At 44.7% G+C, this 19,753-nt stretch overlaps 1 protein-coding gene across 4 annotated transcripts in view; it reads right to left on the bottom strand.

The window, feature by feature from the left end:
• Nucleotides 1-19,753, bottom strand: part of sin3aa (SIN3 transcription regulator family member Aa) — a 159,677-nt gene that overhangs the window by 45,007 nt on the left and 94,917 nt on the right. For 3 of the 4 annotated variants that reach the window (XM_072493045.1, XM_072493047.1, XM_072493044.1), the window contains 9 exons: nt 17,323-17,574; nt 16,711-16,863; nt 15,656-15,814; nt 14,599-14,685; nt 13,232-13,321; nt 10,260-10,378; nt 8,584-8,794; nt 6,947-7,063; nt 2,876-3,114 (listed from right to left, as the gene is read on the bottom strand). In XM_072493045.1, the coding sequence (XP_072349146.1) occupies nt 2,876-3,114; nt 6,947-7,063; nt 8,584-8,794; nt 10,260-10,378; nt 13,232-13,321; nt 14,599-14,685; nt 15,656-15,814; nt 16,711-16,863; nt 17,323-17,574 (1,427 nt within the window). The remainder of the gene's footprint in view (nt 1-2,875; nt 3,115-6,946; nt 7,064-8,583; nt 8,795-10,259; nt 10,379-13,231; nt 13,322-14,598; nt 14,686-15,655; nt 15,815-16,710; nt 16,864-17,322; nt 17,575-19,753) is intronic. The other variant, XM_072493046.1, reaches the window with a different exon arrangement.

The raw sequence follows: 19,753 nt of genomic DNA, 5'->3' as shown, positions 1-19,753 counted from the left end.
CACAGGCATATACAGTCAACGGATAACGATCAAGAATGGAAACCGGGGCAGCACGGTGGCACAGTGGTTAGCACTGCTGCCTCACGGCGCTGAGGACCTGCTTCGAAGCCCGGTCCCGGGTCACTGTCCGTGTGGAGTTTGCCCGTTCTCCCCATGTCTGCATGGGTTTCGCCCCCACAACCCAAAGATGTGCAGGTTAGGTGGATTGGACATGCTAAATTGCCCCTTAATTGGGGGGGAAAAAATTATAATTGGGTACTCTAAATTTATTTTAAAAAAGAATGGAAACCATAGAAACTACTTCCTTCTGTCCGAAGGATTTTGAAATAGAGACCGGAGAGTTTGGGACTATTTCCCTTGGAGGAAAGAAGATTGAGGGGAGATTTGATAGCGGGGTCTGAACAAAGTAGAAAGGGAAAAACTATTCCCGTTGGCGGAAGGATCGAGAACAAGTGAGGATAGATTTAAGGTAATTGGCGAAAGAAGCAATGGAGATCTTTTTATTTTGCAGGTACCATTGATTCCTTCCTGTTAACCTTTAGCTATTAGATTATAATTACCTGTTGCTTCGGTACCAGTGGGGCTTAAGTTGAAAATGAAACATTGGATGGGTTTAATTTCACACAGTTGAGTTCCTATGATCTGGAATGCATTGCCAGAAAGGAAAGCGCCTTCAATAGTGGTCGGGAAATTACAGAACTGCCAGAGATTGTCATCATTACTCCCCTGAATCTAAGCACAATTTCAGAATTTAAAAAAATAAATCTAAAAGAACCCAATTCATTTTTTTCCCCCAATTAAGGGGCAATTTAGCGTGGCCATTCCACCTACCCTGCACATCTTTGGGTTGTGGGGTGGGACCCACGCAGACATGGGGAGAATGTGCAAACTCCACACGGACAGTGACCTGGGGCTGGAATCGAACCCAGGCCCTCAGCGACGTGGGCAGCAGTGCTGACCACTGCGCCACCATGCTGCCCCTACAATTTCAGGATTTAACGCATGTACGACAAAAGTTGCAGCCTGTGGTTCACAGCGTTGCCGCAGGCTCTGCTTTAAACAACCTCCTCAGCCCACCCCTCCCAACTGAGTCACCAGCAATCGATGAAACCAGTTGAATTAGCAATAACTTCTCTTTTTCTCACATCATTGTTAGAAACTCCAAAAAGTGAAGCCCTTTTCTATAAGGTGTAACTGGGTTTGTAACAGAAACCTGAATAGTAATCATTGCTGAACAACCTATCTGGCCCTGAAAAAAAAGTAGAATGTTATTGTCTCTTCATTATGTATTTTTAAAATGGATTTTGTTTTGTATACAAGTTTGTTAATGACATTTCAGCATCTCCACACAAGTATGTCCCAATTGTTAGTTCACACTTAATTTTTTTTAAAAAAGTGATTCAATTATTGCCTTTCATTCCCTGGTTTGTTGTCTGTGAAAATGATTTAATGTGACTGGCTACTTAAGACAGCTTGACTACATTACTGTAGCTTGATGCTAGGAATCCTCAATGGGCAGTGTTGCAATCCATTGCGTTGGCCCGCTATTTGTCGAGTTCCTGATTAACCTGTCTACCTCGTGAAACACCCTAGGTGGTACATCGGTCAAGACGTTCACCTGGTGGCATTGCCTCAACAAGCAATCCCCTTTTTGTTTATGAGGTGTGAGTTGGATTTTGAAGAGGCTAATGTGTTGAAGACTTGGGCAACAGTGAGTTCTTCTGGCTTCTGGATGACCACAGTTAAAGTGGCAACGGCCAATCTGTGGCAACAGGAAGGTAGATATCCAGGAGGGCAGCACGGTAGCATAGTGGTTAGCACAATTGCTTCACAGCGCCAGGGTCCCAGGTTCGATTCCCGGCTTGGGTCACTGTCTGTTCGGAGTCTGCACGTTCTCCCCATGTGTGCGTGGGTTTCCTCCGGGTGCTCCGGTTTCCTCCCACAGTCCAAAGATGTGCAGGTTAGGTGGATTGGCCACGCTAAATTGCCCTTAGTGTCTAAATTGCCCGTAGTGTTGGGTGGGGTTACTGGGTTATGGGGATAGGGTGGAGGTGTGGGCTTGGGTGGGGTGCTCTTCCCAAGAGCCGGTGCAGACTCGATGGGCTGAATGGCCTCCTTCTGCACTGTAAATTCTATGAATTCTATGAGACATGAGGAGAAATATTTTCACAGTGGGAGGTTAGGATCTGGAATGCACTACCTGCCAGGCTGGTGGAAGAAGGGTCAATCGAGGCATTCAAAAGGGAATTGGATTGTCATCTGAAAAGGAAGTCAGTGCAGGGCTACAGGGAGAAGGCGGCGGAGTGGCACACAGTCACTTGCTCCCATGGAGAGCCAGCACAGACATGACAGGCTGAATGGCCTCCTGGGCTGTAACCATTCTGTAAAATACAGAACAGTACCATCCCCCCTGTTACTTCCTCAGCTGGGACTACTCACCTCAGTTACAAAAGGCTCACTTGCAAACAGCAGCTCTGTGTAACTAAGAATACCCTTTAACTTAGCTCTTACTGATGGCAAACATCAGCAAACAAATGTTTAATATGCTTGCAGGCTTCTATGATATGACATGCCGGTATTTTCACATGTTAACCCCTTCATTCTAGTTGGGTGTAGCGCCTGCATTGTAAAAGCAGAGGATACAAACCCATCAACATTTTGGGCTTACGGTATTTGTGCATTGACAAACTCAAACTTCTTTTAATGCACTATGAAAATTGTCGCAAAGATAACAGCTCTCATTTAATCTTATTAATTATCTTATTACTCCAGTGTCAAATTTATACAATGTAGGTAAATCAGAACAGTAGTATCTGGATTTCAATATATTGTACATTTAAACCACTTTTCTAACACACTGCCAGACTGAAACTACCTTTTTAGCACAATGGGAACAGCTACTGCAGGGTTCTTTTTCAGGCCGTCAAGTATGTCCGCAGCCTTATCTGCGTATATCCTCTGAATGGCCTTACGGTGAATGACTTCTGAAGTGCCACCTAGGGTGTTATCCAGACGGAATTTAGCTTGGTCCTCCGCTGACATTCGCGACAGCTTCTTCTGTACAGTCTCCAGGACACGGATCGTTGCTAGGTTCGTTTCCAAGACGACGTCGAGCTGTGCCAAAAAATACAATAATAAGGATTGTGGTTTTTTTTTGAACTGCAGTCAATAAAGTTTTCCATTTCTGCCTGGAAAGAAAAACTGCTACGGGACTTTTGAAAAGCAACGCCAGACATCAGATTTTTAACCTCCACTTTTCAGGGGAGACCCACTGCACCAATACACCAGATGGCGGTATGACCCGCATGACACGTTCCTGGGACAAAGGGAGTGAGCCAGGGTGTGGAGTTTTTTTTAAAAGGAGTAGAACCTAAATAAGGGTGCCCTGCACAGTCTGTGAGTGATTGGTTACAGTGTGACATTAGGTCTGTGAGCAAATTTTGCTTCACTCATTTGGCAAGGAAATGCTATGTGGCACAACACACTAAGTTCATATTTTCTTTTGTCAAAATTGAATTAAACGGGTAACAAAAATAATAAGACTGTAATAACACCTTAATGCAGGATTACATTTTAATGGGCAGAAGCATGGAAGCAAAATCTTCTTTTAAAAGAAGTACAGCTGCAGGTTAAGAGCCAAACTAGCCTGGAATGGTTCCAGGTACAATATTAACTGGTCGTTTTGATTCTAATGCTGAAATTACACATGATCCAAAGTGCGTGAATTGCAAACTGGAAGTAGTCAGAGGATAGGAATCCTAATCCTGATACGACAATGACGTCAGAGTTTGTAACAGTTGATACCCCCTTATAGGTCACTCATCAGATCCTAAACAGTGAAACCCAATCCAACTCCCATGTGTTGTGCGTCAGAAATATTGCAGCCTGAACGTGTGCGACGCACTGAACTGAAAATCCAAAGTACAGCCCTTCTATGTGCAACGGAAATAACTAGAGCCTTCTGCACACAGCTCAATTTTCAGCATTAAGACACCAGTCACTAACCCATTATGGGCGTTAGGAATGGGAACAGGCCATTCAGCACCTCAAGCCTCTTCTGCTGTCAATTAGATCATGGACTATGACAGAAAATTAATAAGAAATAGAAGGACAGACAATGAAAGCTTCTACAAGTAGAGGAAAGTGAACATTAGTCCCTTAAGAGGGTGAGACTAGGAAATTAATAATGGGAAAAAAGGAAATGGCAGAGACTTTGAACTTTTGCATCTGTCTTCACGGCTGAAGAGACAAATAGAAAGGCAGGGGGCAAAACGAGGAGAAAGTAATTCCTAACTTTACATCTAAATCGCCCAGCGAAGTCTCTTATCACTTATAAACAATTAAGAATACAAGCACAAACAAGCTGCTTCTGAACTACCCGCCAAAACAGGAAAAGCCCTTTTATTATTTTCTACACAAATAAAAACACACCAGGGACTCCGCCTCCAGCACACCCGACTGACAGGTTTTTATAAAGCACTTTTTTTTAAAACTAAAATGTCCTTACACAAAAGGATAAACTTTAGACCCAAACATCACACACAGCTCTAATTTTATTACGTCTCAAGTGTTCTTCATTCATCAACCGAAAAAAAGGTTTTGCCAATGTACCATATCTAATCCTATGGAGTAGAAATGGCCTGTGTTCTCCCGAGTTATAAAGAATGAGAGGCGATTGCATTGAAAAATATTGGATCCCGAGAGGGTTTGACAGGGTGGATGCTGAGAGTTTGCTTTCCCCTAGATGGCGAGTCTAGAACTAGAGAGGCCTAGACTCGGCATACGGGGCCAATGGTTTAAGACTGAGATGGGGAAGAATTTCTTCACTCAAAGCGTTGTGAATCTTTAACATTCTCTATCCCAGAGGGCTGCGGATGCTGTCATTGAGTATATTCAAGACTGACATTGATAGGTTTTTGGATTCTAGGAAAAAGGAATATAGGGATAGGTTGGGTAAGTGGCATTGAGGTCAAAAATCAATCATGATCTAAGCGTGCGCTCGACAGACCCCAAGGCTTACTCCCCTCCCATTTCTTATGTTCCGAACATTTTAAACACCTCAATCAGATTACCACTCAAATGCTCTGATTTCAAGTGTTAAATGATGTGCAGCATATACGCCAGTTCTTGCCCAAAAGTAAGTGATCTTTGATTATACACCAATATTTGATTCTAACTGTCTAACAAGGAAGAAATGTATTATGTTACTGTCTTCAAAGGATTGATCAGTTAATGATAAATGAAGTGTGCATGATTGTCACGGACCTGGAGTGCATGAGAAGATATGAGTGGTTAGCACTGCTGTCTCACCGCACCAGAGACCCGGGTCCAATTCCGGTCTCGGGCGACAGTGTAGAGTTTGCACATTTACCCGTGTCTGCGTGGGTTTCCTCCCACAATCCAAAGATGTGCAGGTTAGGTGGATTGGCCACGCTGAAATTGCCCTTAAGAGTCCAGGGATGTACAGGTTAGGTGTAGTTACGGGGATAGGGCAGGGGAGTGGTCCTGGGTAGAGTGCTCTTTCAAATTGACTGTTCAGATTTGATGGGTCAAATGGTCTCCATCTGCACTGCAGGGGTTCAAGTCAGGGCACTAACTTCTAGTTAATGACTGGCAGATTTGCCTAATTTTTCAGGTTTTATTCTGTTGCTACCTGGGAATGTTATTCCTCTATGTCGAAGACTCAATGCAGAAAAAATGGAATCAGTCATAAAGTACAAAAAACTCAAAAGTTTTACAGCAATTCTTCATCAGTCAGAATCTTCTTGTTACAGGTTTATTTCAACATGTAAAATGTGTAGATTCAGGGATGAGCACTAGATGGCACAGTGGCTTGCATCTTCAATAATAGTTCTAACACATTGATCTCCCCAACATGAATAGCCACGAGCTGCACTCTAACGGGCAACATACTTGCAATGCGCGAGTGGTCATTTCATGGTTGCCTGTGTGGGTGGGTGCCGGTGTCCACATGATTGTTCAGCATGCCTGCTTACCGGGGACTCACTCCGAGGTAAACATCAACTCCTGCTTGGAGGACTGTTGACTCGGTCAATGACGTGGTTTGTCTGCCCGAAACATATTGGCCTTCTGGTGCAAAGAGCAGTCCACAACTGAGTGTTGGCGATTGGCACATTCCAGGGTCCAAGACTATGGGCAGGGGGAAGGATCAAGAATGATTCCTGGAATGAAGAGTTTGCCATATGAGGAGTGGTTGAGGACTCTAGGTAAGTACTCGTTGGGAGTTTAGGATGGGGGGGGGGGGGGGGGATCTTATTGAAACTTACAAGATACTGAGAAGCCTAGCTAGAGTGGAGAGGATGTTTCCACTGGTAGGAAAAACTAGAAGCAGAGGGCACAGCCTCAGACAGAAGGGACCATCCTTTAAAACAGAGATCGGAGGACTTTCTTCATCCAGAGGGTGGTGAATCTGTGGAACTCTTTGCCGCAGAAGGCTGTGGAGGCCAAATCACTGAGTGTATCTAAGACAGAGATAGATAGGTACTTGCTTAATAAGGGGATCAGGGGTTATGGGGAGGAGGCAGAAGAATGGGGATGAGAAACAGATCAGCCATGATTGAATGGTGGAGCAGACACGATGGGCCGAATGGCTTAATTCTACTCATATGTCTTATGGGATGCATTAAAATTTGAGGCATCTGGTGCAAAGGCTCAGTGAGAAAGGACACTGTCTAAGGTCTTGTTTTGCCAAGGGGCTGGAAACTTTGCAAGACCCCTTGGATGATATATTTGTCATGAAAGGTACCACCTAAATGTCATGTCTAATTGCAATTGTATTGAGGTCTCCCAGAGTGCCACATGCTATTTGGAAACATTTTGAACTGTATGCACTTTAGATAATGTCCAATTTGAAATATTATGGAATGTAATTTTACACATTTGTATGAATAAAGCATATTTTTTGAAAATAAACATCTCTGCTTACCTCAAACCTCTCATCTTCACACCTATAGATGTGCTCTTCGTATTGTGTTTTCTTTGAGCTGACAAAGGTAGAGTCTTCGGACCAAGAGGGGAAGGACACCCATGTATCATTCAGAACCTGGAGTAAACATATCAGCAATAATTACAAAGCAACAGGGGCGAAGAAAGCATAATCTATCCATAAGGGTTAGGAGTTTGGCATTCTTTCTCCAGAGAACAGAGGCGCCTGGGTCATTGAATATATAAGAGGTTGAGCTGGACAGATTTTTGATCGTCGGAGTCGAGGGTTATGGGGATAGGGAGGAAAGTGGAGTTACGACATCAAATCAGATCAGCCACGATTTTATTGAATAGCGGAGCAGGCTCAAGGGCTGTAAGCCTTTCTTCTGCTCCTATTTCTCATGGATGATCTGTAATTAAACTCTGTTTGCCCACCTCAGCTCCCAATCCCTTGCCAATGTGCTGACAGTGGGCGCGATTCTCCATTCCCGCGCCGGTTGGGAGAATCGCCAGGGCCGCCAAAATTTCCCGGGACGCCGGTCCGATGCCCTCCCGCGATTCTCCCAAGCGGCGGGAACGGCCCGGTCGAGTTTCGCGGGCCGCAGTCCGGAGAATCGCCAGAGACACCCAAGATGGCGATTTTCCGGCACCCCCGCTATTCTCAGGCCCGGATGGGCCGAGCGGCCAGGCCAAAACGGCGGGTTCCCCCGGCGCCGTCCACACCTGGTCACTGCCGTCGTGAGCGGTGCGTGACCGCTGGGGGGGCGGCCTGCGGGGGGGGGGGGGGGGGGGGGGGGCGGGGGGGGATCCTGCACTGGGGGGTACATCAAATGTGGGGTGCCCCGCGATCGGTGCCCACCGATCGTCGGGCCGTCCTCTCTGAAGGAGGACCTCCTTCCTTCCGTGGCCCCGCAAAATACGTCCACCATCTTCTTGCGGGGCGGACCTAGAGAGGACGGCAACCACGCATGTGTGTGTTGGCGCCTGTTATGCGGTGCCGGCCGCGTCATCTATGCGGCGGCGCCTTTCCGTGGGCAACAAGGCCTGGCGCGTGTAGATGACGCGACCCCGATCCTGGCCCATTGTCAGGGCCTGAATCGGTCGGGATCGGGGCCGTTTCGCACCGTCGTGAACCTCGACGGCGTTCACGACGGCGCAGCCACTTTGGCGCGGGAGTGGAGAATCCCGCCCAGTGTCTTTGCATGTGTCAAGGCTCAATACAAAATCATCGCCGATAAAACATGACTGAGTTATGAGTTTCTATTTCTCACTTCACAATGAATTCACAATTCATATTTTACCAATTGTGCGGGGAATGAAATGCTAACCTTCACTTTTCAGAATAATATTATTTCCTTTTTGTGGTCAGTGACTAGATCTGCACGCTCATTTACCATCTAGTGGCTTGCACTATGAAATGTTGGGGCAACACAATTATCAGAGGGGTGTAATACTTTACGCCAACAATTCTTTATACTGCAAAGAACCCAAGCTTCGAAGTCACCAACCCCAGGCAACAAAGTCAGGAATTAGCCTCAAAGTTAGTCTCCAACTCAGCCATCGAGGGGAATGCTGGACATATTCAGCCACATTGGAATTTAACCTTCGATGAATTAGCTTCATAGGAAATGTCCTTACCTCTTTGCAGAGGGGCGTTCTGCCGGTGCACTTGGGCTGTTGGAAGCTTTTGGGCAGTGCTCGATAACTTGAACCAAGTCGCTTACAAGAAGCATAGTCAATTTCCATGGCTATGCCTTCTGTAGCTCTCTCCTTCGGGAATGCCTCAATGTGGGAGGACTCCTTATATCCCAGGAAATTCTTAAACCAGACAAAGAGCTCCGGAAACTTTCTGCAAGAAAACATGGACAATTCAAATAGTAAATTCAGTTCATTTCCTTTCTGGTTTGAGAGCCACCTGCCAAATCTAGTCAACAAGATGGCCTGCCCTTCAACTTTTTCCTTGCCCTCGGTTGGGGAAGTAGATACAAATGGGAGGTTCTCAGGCTCAACCCCTCTCCTAGTGACACTGTACCCAATTGCACAGGTCTGAAAATGCACTTCCCACCAACTAAAAGTTCTACAATACATCTGTCCAGTACGTTAATTAGCATGTGGAACTAAACAGTGACAAGTTCCACAATATACACTGCATAAATCTACGGCTAGATGTAAATCAGCAGGCATACAACAAAGTCTAATGTTTATAAACAATACACTGTGCATTTTATTTTTTTCTTCCTTTAACCTCAAAATCAAACTGTTAAACTATTATCTCCATGTACCGCCTTCTTCTTTTAGGCTCGGGTGAACCGTTACTTTAATGAACCCATGGAGCAGTCATTCATTGTTGAGTAATTAGCGTGTAAGAGCAGGCAGTGCAAATGGCTTGGTCCAAATTAAACAGCTTGCAGAGATCCGCCGTAAATTAAAGAGAGCCTACTCCATGTACTGGTGCTTGTTAACTTAAGCCAAAAAAAACACAAGAAAGGTGTTTGCTATTTAGTTTTATAGGCACACATTTTTTCCTTTAAGGTGTTTGCATTAGTTCTGAGGTTGAACAGGTAATTCTTGCATTCTTCTAACCAACTGGTTACTTTGACTGCCAGTAATAAAATTTTTTAAAGCTACAACGTTTGAAAATTCCACTTGTGTCAGGTTGTCAACCAACTGGGAGAGAACGATACTGCTTCTGTGTATGGATAGAAATGCCCAATTTGTAGGTTGCGTCGTCATCCGCAAATATTTACATTCTGATGAGTTAGGAAGACGTTAACGTTACTGAAATGATGTATGGCCCCAGAACTCCAAACGCAGAATGGTCACCAGTCATTATAGGGACCAGGAAAAGGCCCAGCAGGTCATCATTACCACAGCTTGTGATCACGGGCCATTAAAGTAAAAGGGAATAGTAGTGAGCAAATCAGGCTGTGTCACCGTTTGAAGGTGAGTTATCAGAAAGTACATTCTCGACACACGCCAAATTCTGTGCCATTTTTTATGGCTGATTGTTTTTATGAAAATGACAACTGCCCACTTGCTTTAGATTTCAATGCTCAGTTTCCTATTCAGCCTTGAATCTTCCCGCTTCCTGTATCACACGTCATTATTGTCTGAAAATTGTTAATGCTCAACCTTTGACTTGGGGAAATGTACTGAACCACAGGCCTCCTTCTGTAAATTTCTGAACTATTCTATTTCTTCGATCACGATAAAAGTGCTGCAGTGGGTCCTTTCTTTACTTTGGCTTGGAGTCTTTGAACATTTAAACACCCTGATCAGAAAACAGGCCCTGCCCTTTCTCAGTGTTTGCTTACCCCAAGAAAGGAAACACCAGCTGGACCAGCTCCGCACGGGAGATCACCTCCTGGTTAAAAATGACAAGGCAGCGAAGGAAGTTCTCATAAGCTTCTGCACTCCGCAGAGCTTTCCGCACCTAAAGCCAGACAGTAAAGAATATTTGATCGTGATTGTCATTCCCTGAGGGGTGGGGTTGGGGGGGTATATTTAAAGCAGAAGTGCCAAGGAGCTTGTTAGTACATTAAAAGCAAATGTATCTCATCAATACGGCAGTCAAATGCTCCATTCGCTTGGCTGGTGTTTGCCTTCCCCAATACACATTAAGATCCCATTCAGCCCATGGATCAGGTTATTGGATCTTGTTATGAGAGTGACCAGTTTAGTAAAAGTCGACCAACTTGCTTGTAAACTCACAAATCTTTGAAGTGAGTTGATTTATTATGAACTATTGGAAAGGTACAGTTCAAAAATTTAATTTCTTTATTTGTTATAGAATCCCCTTGAGGGGCAATCATAAAGTTTATCTTACACACAAAAGTGCCCAAAGTAAGTCCGATTCACCCCAAGCCCTTTCTTTTTACACTGACCTCCATCCAAAAGTCTCAGCTGTGACCTAGTTGATAGCAACCGTACCTCTGCGTCATAGGGTTCTATGTTCAAGTCCCACCTCAGGGCTTGAGAACAAAAATCAAGGCAGACACTCCAGTGTAGTACTGAGAGAATGCTGCGCAGTCAGAGATGCCATTAGTTGGATGAGATGTCAAACTAATGCCCCAGCTGCCTGTTCAGGTGTATGTAAAAATAGAAAAAATCCCATCGCACCATTCTGAAGATGAACAGGGGTAGTATCCTTGGAGTCCCAGCCAATATTTATCCCTCAATCGACATCACAAAATAAATGAACACACTGCCGATTGTGGGAGCTTGCTGCGCGCAAATTGACTGCTGCATTTCTTAAATTACCACAGTGACTACACACTTCAAAAAGTGCTTTGTAAGTGCTCAAGGAATGACAAAAAGTCCATTAGTAGGGAAAAGGACCATATAACTCATCTTTCTTCGCTCATTGTATATCCTGATGCTGACTTGGAGCCAAATCTGGGCATGCGCACTCACCTCCTTGTGACTTAAACTGGCCTTTTAAACTTCCAATGGTTTGGCATAGGTCAGTCCCAATAACAATCCTGAAATTGAGACCGGGCCAAGTGTAACATTTCACTGCAATGTGTGGAATCAAACAGCAGATGCCACTGGCCTGCTCCCACAGCGAAAACAATCACTGCCTGTCTCTGTCCACAGAGTGTCTGTGGGCAGCAAGTGCCAATTCCACAAATATATCAAAGTATGGGGGCTATATCATTAACACAGCCATTGTAGCTACACATGGGTGGGAATCGCCCCCTCTGCAGTTGCACCATCATCAAATATAGCTTTTCTGTTCAACAAGAAACGTTTTGTGCAGGAATTAAGCTCTTGGCATCTAGAAAGGACGTGTCAGATTGATTTATCCAGCAGATTGGTCACTGATTGAAGAGCAGCATCCTTCTCAACCCTTGGTGCAGATCCAGTGTTAAACACAGATCGTCAGCACTCCCCGAGGGTGTGTCAGACCTGCACAAGTCACCAAATCTCCTTCACAATAATAAAAGCAAAATAAATGATGTTTAGAATCTCAAATAAAAACAGAAAATGCTAGATAAACTCAACAGGTCAGGCAGCATCGTACGGACTTGAAATGTTAACTTTGTTTCTGCCTCCACAGGTGCTGCCGGACCTGCTGAGTTTATCTAGCATTTTCTGTTTTTATTACATATCTCCTTCACAGGAAGGCCTCCAGTCCATCCAGAAGCTTTCAGTTGCTTGCCATTTTTAATTCTCTGGCCCACTCCCACTGCAACCTCCGACGTCAGTGATGGGCAACATAAGCTAGTGAGTGGGCTGCATGAGTGGCTCGTGTCCATCGCAGTGGGCCGTAAGATTGAAATCGGGGCGTGTCCACTAACTATGGCCCTTGAATACATTTAATACACTCTCTGAATATTTCATAACAAGTTATAGAAAAGGTTTACTCATTCATATATTAATAGAACAGTCTTCACCTTCAAACGGTCAGAAACAAAATAAATATTTACGCTTGATTGGACGCAGAGGGAGTGCACATAGTCAATGTTGTGAGCAATCAGAATGCCCTTGCTTTACGCGTTTATCACTTCAGTTATACCAATAGGAAAAAAGCAATGCGGATGGAAACCAGCAGAATGTAGCAACTCTGCGCATGAGCAACAGTAAATAAAATGTCTCGTGGGCCTCACTCTGATATCCGCATGTGGACCCCGGGCCACAGGCTTTCCACCACTGTCCTACGCTATTCTAATGAAGCTTAGCAAAACACGGGTAACAGCACTTCATCTTTCGATTAGGCACATTACAACCTTCCGGACTCACGGTCAAGTTCGATAATGGAGAGTGAAACAGAATTCATGTTTTAGGTTTGTGACCTCACACCAGAACAGATGGTCACATGACCTGAAACATTAACGCCTGCTCCTCTCTCCAAAGATGCTGCCAGACCCGGTGAGCATTTCCAGCATTTTCTGTATTTATTTGGTCTTTTCAACATCCACAGTATTTTGCTTTTGTATCAAGTCCAACAATTTCATATCGTAGTCATTGCTCCCATTACTAGATGAGGATGATAATTCTGATGTTGACACTTGACAGTTCCTCTGGACCTCTGGTTTCGTTCTTAACTTGTCCCCATTATCACCCACTTCTGCCTTGCATCATAATCTCTTTTGCCGGTTAACGCCTCCTGTCATGGATTTTCCCTTTTGTTCCTTTACCCCCTTTCCCTGCTTCTGTACTTGATTATTAGTCAAGTAACACGAGCATCATGCTACCATACTCATCCACAATGAGGAATGACTTGGAAAACAGAGGCTGAAACCAACTTCCTTTAGTGCATTGATTTGGAATCAATCTCACTTACCTTATCAAAGAATAAGGTTTCTGTTCCAGCTCCATGCTTACCGACTTCAGCCAAGGACTGGTCTTTCAATCCCAACATTTTTGGTTTCTTCTACAAAAAAAAGGAAAGAGGAAGTTGTAGCCACCAACGACTCTGGTTTGATGAAAATGATGACGTTTACAGCACAGAAAGAAGCAACTTGGCCCATCGTGTCTGTGCCACCACCCGGCCTAATCCCAATTTCCAGCATTCGGTGCATATTCAGACAACTTTTAAATGAGTTGGAGGTTTCTGCCTCGACTGCCCTTTCAGCCAGTGAGTTCCAGATCCCCACAACCCTCCGGGTGAACATTTATTTCCTCATCCCCCATCCAATCACATTAAATCGAAGCCCCTAGTCACGGACCTCACGGCCAAGGTAAATAGACCCTCCCCATCCACTCCAACCAGGCCCCTCACAATTTTGTACATCTCAATCAAATCTCCCCTCAGCCTCCTCTATTCTATGGAGAACAACCCCAGCCTACCGAATCTTTCCTCAAAGCTGCAATTTTTCAGTCCTGGCAATATCTTCGCAAATCTCCTCTGTACCCTCTCGAGTGCAATGACACCCTTTCTGCAGTGAGGTGACCAGGACTGTACACAGCACTCAAGCTGTGGCTTGACCAATGATCTATACAGTTCCAGCATAACCTCCCTGCTCTATTCTATATCCTGTTTTTTCAGAACAATCACAGAATGAAGACATGAACTTGTTGTGACAATTTACCAGCCAAACTACTGTACCCTAATGGTCACATTACCATCGTCTCTCATCTGCACTCAAGTCCCTGACCAGGCGAAGTTCACTGAGGATCAGGAGCTTGCCATACAGGAACTACGATCACACGCCCACATTTTGCTTAACCTAACCAACAAGGTCCCAAGTAATGTCGCACGTTTTTATTTTAGATGTAGAGCTGGTAAATTTTGCTGCTCTCCCAGGATGACCATGTTGAATATAGCGATGTTTTAAACTGCTGCTGAAACACAAGTATGACATTTATAACCGGCGCTCCAAGTTTGCATATCAGAGAAAGCCACAAATTAAAAAGGAATTAAAATGCATCTCAACTGGACAGTCTTTATCTCAACAACATAAACTATGTTTGTCACACTCTGGCACATAAACTAATCATAGACAGGTATCTTCTGACTTGGAAACCAAGAGTTTACAAGCCCCCGACAATTTACAAATTTCCCTTACCAACCTTTAATCGATCAGATAATATATCTATTTATAGCAATCAGATTTTACAGCCTTAAATTGCTTCCCACACGCCGTATGTGACCCATGGGCACCGCCAATCCCAGGCTAATCAGTTCTATTCATGGTTTTTATTTCTTACTTGTTGGCTTGTCCTACTTGCATTTCCTGAGCCTCGAAATTTGGAAAGGGCTGTTCCTAGCGCTACTGCCTCATTAATGGATAGATCCTAAACCAAAACATCAAAACCTATCAGTACCGGCAGCTGTAGCAATGTAAGTTAACAAGAACGTTTGGTTTTATGTGTGGCCCGCAGGACTCCATGACATGCATTTCACAAACACAAACAAAATGATAAGCTTCCTTTAAAAGGCAACACACTTCAGTGGCAGAATAATAATGCGGACTACATAGTATAACTGCCCTATCATTATAAAACAGGAAATCATTGGATTTACTAGGAGCAGGACCACAGGGACACTACTAAACTGCGCAGTATCAATCTGCCACAAGACATCAATAGCACATTTAGCAAACATTGTACGCCATTCTCTGCAGAAATTATGCAGGAACATCTCGGGGCAGTTCACCATTGCTACAACAAACTTTTCTCCACATCAACACGGCAGCACGGTAGCATTGTGGATAGCACAATTGCTTCACAGCTCCAGGGTCCCAGGTTCGATTCTGGCTTGGGTCACTGTCTGTGCGGAGTCTGCACATCCTCCCAGTGTGTGCGTGGGTTTCCTCCGGGTGCTCCGGTTTCCTCCCACAGTCCAAAGATGTGCAGGTTAGGTGGACTGGCCATGATAAATTGCCCTTAGTGTCCAAAATTGCCTTTAGTGTTGGGTGGGGTTACTGGGTTATGGGGATAGGATGGAGGTGTTGACCTTGGGTAGGGTGCTCTTTCCAAGAGGCGGTGCAGACTCGATGGGCCGAATGGCCTCCTGCACTGTAAATTCTATGAACACGATTGAATCAGTACTCTTTGATTATGCTTCTGTGAAATCCTCTGAACGTTCTTCTCCATTAAAAGTGCCATATATATATATAGATGTATGCGGTCGTTACTGGACTCCTTACAATTTCTGCATTGGAATGTGATCAACCGTTAACAATGTCCAGTAGATTCTCCACAGATCTGCCTTACTTGGGAGTGCAAACTCTTCCCACTCGCACAACAGTTAGCCTCAACTTACTTTGACAGGCGGAGTGGCTCCTGCGCCTGGGTGACGACGGATCTGGCAACCATTCTGATTATTTCTTTGCTTGTTATTGTTCAGTTGAGGTTTCTTCACTGTGCCTCCGTGATCATTCCGAACTGAATCAGCTTTCTCTGCCGTTGTTTTACTTAGCAGCTACAAAGGAGAAAATACCTTTCAATCAGATCAGTGGTAAGCTCATGTGTATTGCTTTGGAAAACATTAAGTAGATATGCATGCTCATCTAGAGTACAATGTTTTTTAAAAAACAGTTCCAATTAAGGGGCAATTTAGCGTGGCCAATCCACCTACCCTGTTGTGGGAGCGAGACCCACACAGATTGGGGGTGATTGTGCAAACTCCACACGGACAGTGACTCAGAGCCAGGATCGAACCTGGGACCACAGCGAAGTGAGGCAGCAGTGCTAACCACTGCTGCCATCCTGCTGCCCAGAGTACCATCCTGAGGAAACAGTACATATTCCACTTTGCAGCAAGTAGGGGCATCAGTTACTCAGATCAGATCCTAGGAGAGGCCCTCTCCATCTCTCATTGACACAGGATATCAGGACAAGACAGCCAAAAATCACTGTCAGCTTGCAGAGAAATGCAAGGACAAGAATTGGGATTGCGGGAAGCTCACACAAGTGGAATGGGGAGTGGGAGGTGGGAAACGGCAATCAAATCTAGTGCCAAAATGAATGACGAGTAATTGTTGCTTATTTATAGAAAGTCTAGCTTTTACGGAGGATGGTCTGGGTTTCTTTTGAGGCTTCATCAAGTATTTCCAGTCATATTTGCCATGGTCTTAACCTGCCTCTCCACCTCCCAAAGGTTCCAGTCATAAACTAGCTTCTAATAACATTACCAGCGCCAATTAACAATGACTTTGAAAATATAGACAGAAGAATGTAAGTTTATAATTTTGCACTTTAGCCATTGTTCATCTGGATACTTTACATTTTAACCTCAAATTCAACTGAATGAAAAGAATGCAACGGAACACGATCAGAGTATTCAATCCAGAGATATCAGTACACGATAATACTTACAACTGAGCTGTTGGCATCAGGCAAGAACTGTCCAAATTCTGAAAGAAGGTCTTCCTGGTTTTTAAAGAGCCTCGCTACCTGGGCATATACCTCTTGCTCAGTCAGTGCTGGCGTGTAGTTCCCGCCAGCTTCTTTTGCGTTCCGCTGTTCTTTCTGTGACAGCAAAAGCATTTCAGAACATCTTATAAAAGGTGCAGTCCCTGATCAACACCAACCCCCACCCAACAGATATAATCTAGTGTCACATGGATGGTCTAATGATCCATCTGAGTGGTTGCATACATTTCAAAGTTAAAGGCTGTTCCAGAGAAGCGCCCCACTCGCCTGTGGTGTAGATAATGGTTATCTGGTGCACTACGTTTACACTGACCAAAGACAGCTATGCTCACCATACCACTCTTTTAGACACAGGAAAGTGAGTACTTGACATTCTTTGAAGAAAAAGAAAGGTCTACAGGTCAAGCATAATGCCAACGAAAAAGGGAGAAATGATAAAAAAGAATAAAACGAAAAATAAATATATTGTGAGATAGAAATATTAAAACATTTCCTTTGGCTGTTAGCATGAGGCTCCGACGAGAAACACGAGTGTTGTGTGTTTCGTTTCCTTACCTGGTAGGTGTGCAGGATCTCCAAAAAGGCCTTGTAGATGTCAGGCTGCCCCTGGAAACGGTTTTTGATCTTGTTGACATAGTTAATGGCATGGTTGAACTCCACAGGCTGGTTATTCTGCATGGGCGGTGTAGCAGCATGAGCACTAGTGACTGGTGTGTGGGGTTGCACTGGAGGTGACCGAGGAGAGGCATATGGAGGCAGCGATGCATTTGGCTGGCTGGTTGGTGTATGCGTCTGTGACTGCAGTGGCTGCAACAGAAAGGACAGTGAACTGTGTGGAATTGCATTGAATTCTATCCATTAATCCCAAGAACTACTCGGCAAAACTGATCAATCAATTTATCACCACAAATGGGAGGGAGGGGTGTCCGATATCAGTTGACTATATTTTTTGGACTTATGGATTCCAACTGACTTGTTACACTGTAATTGTCGCAGTTTACCTGTGAACCTGATTAGGTCACTGGATACACTGTTTTGGGTGCAGCTGGCCTTTACTTAAGCCTGTGAATTATCACTTGAAATCTATAAATGTTCACACTGTCTGGTTAGTAACTATGTGATTATTCAGGAATGCGGAGCCCATAGCTTGTCTAACACACAGCGTCATTCATACCTGCCTCTCCTTTGTCAGACATGGGAGGAGCTGTGGATGGCTTTCCCTCCCACAACATTGCTCTGGTTGAGCAATCAATTACAAAGACCGTTGAAGGGACTGATCTGTAGGCAGATGCCTTTACGAGAAGACGTGACTCATCATCTGATTTTTTTACAGCTGCTTTCCTGTGTAACGTGCATGCTAATGAAAATATCAACTCTTTTTTTTTAAACCCCAAATGGCAAACATTTTACACGCTGGTGAATTTTCTATATCTCACACTTGTAGCCACACTATAAAATTTCTAATCCTGGCAATGGTCTGGACTGGATGTTGATACAGGATTAATTTAAGGGAATTCCAATTTCGGCAGCAACCAGGGAAGTGAATAAGGTGATCCATCCCTGCTACTGTCACTCGATACAATCATCACACTTTCCAAATAACCTCCTCCACCTTCAGTAAAATATACAGGGGGATGTGTACATTTTGTACACTTTTAGCGGGCGGCATGTGGCACAGTGGATAGCACTAGGACTGCGGCACTGAGGACCCGGGTTCGAATCCCGGCCCTGGCTCACTGTCCGTGAGGTGTTTGAACATTCTCCCCATGTCTGCGTGGGTTTCACCCCCACAACCCAAAGATGTGCAGGGTAGGTGGATTGGCCACGCTAAATTGCCCGTTAATTTTTTAAAAATGTTGTACCTCTCAGAATGAGTTCCGCATAACTGTACATAGAACATAGTGCAGAAGGAGGCCATTCGGCCCATCAAGTCTGCAACGACCCACTTAAGCCCTCATTTCCACCCTATCCCCCTAACCCAATAACCCCATCTAACCTTTTTGGACACTAAGGGCAATTTAGCAAGGCCAATCCACCTAACTTGCACGTCTTTGGACTGTGGGAGGAAACCCACGCAGACACGGGGAGAACGCGCAGACTCCACACAGTGACCCAGCAGGGAATCGAACCTGGGACCCTGGAGCTGTGAAACCACAGTGCTAACCACTGTGCTGCCCCAAGGTTAGCACAATTTAAACCTGTTACAATATTCGAAAAGCAGTTTGGCAAGAGGCTGAAGTGTTATGAACATTATTCCAAGAGAGCAACAAATGGGAAAATAAATCCAGGTTTGTGAAGAGCGTTCCTATGAAGCAAACTAATTTTACTAGGTATTAATTCATTGATTTACAATTCCAACTCAAAACAGATTTTAACATAGAGAACTGCACAGATTTGAACGTCTATTTTAAAGAAAGACAAAACATGCATGATAAAAGCAACCAGCAACTGGGATTTTCTCTCCCTTCTTTAAATCTGCTGTTATCAGCCCTCACCTCAAAAAAAACTGTTGCTGCCGCCTTCCGTGCAAAATACCACCTCCAATTCCAACTTCCCTTTCCTTTCCTGTCCAAAATACTTGAACATGCTGGAACCTCCCAAATCCATGTCCACCTATGCCGGAACATCTCCGAATCCCTTAACCAGGTCTTTGTGTCTCTTGCTCCCCCGCTGCCTCTCGCCCCCCCCCCCCCCCCCCCCCCCCCCCCCGCCTCTGGTGCACCCTCCGCCTCTCGCGCTCCCTCTGCCTCTCGCGCTCTCTCGGTCTCTCAGTCTCCCCATCCCCGTCACAGTACTGAAACTGCTCTTATCAAAGTTACAAATTACATCCTACATTACTACAAAATAAACTAGTCCCCCTCAACCTATCTGCAGCCTTTGACACAAGTTGATCACACCATCCACCACCAATGCTTCTCCACCGTTGTCCAGGTTCTATTTTTATGTCTAATTGTAGCCAAAGTATTGCCTGCAGTGGTTTCCCTTC

Source organism: Scyliorhinus torazame, chromosome 30, assembly GCF_047496885.1.
Source record: "Scyliorhinus torazame isolate Kashiwa2021f chromosome 30, sScyTor2.1, whole genome shotgun sequence".
Lineage (NCBI taxonomy): Eukaryota > Metazoa > Chordata > Chondrichthyes > Carcharhiniformes > Scyliorhinidae > Scyliorhinus > Scyliorhinus torazame.
Note: the sequence above shows the minus strand (reverse complement) of the source record. Positions and strands in the feature narration are given on the sequence as shown.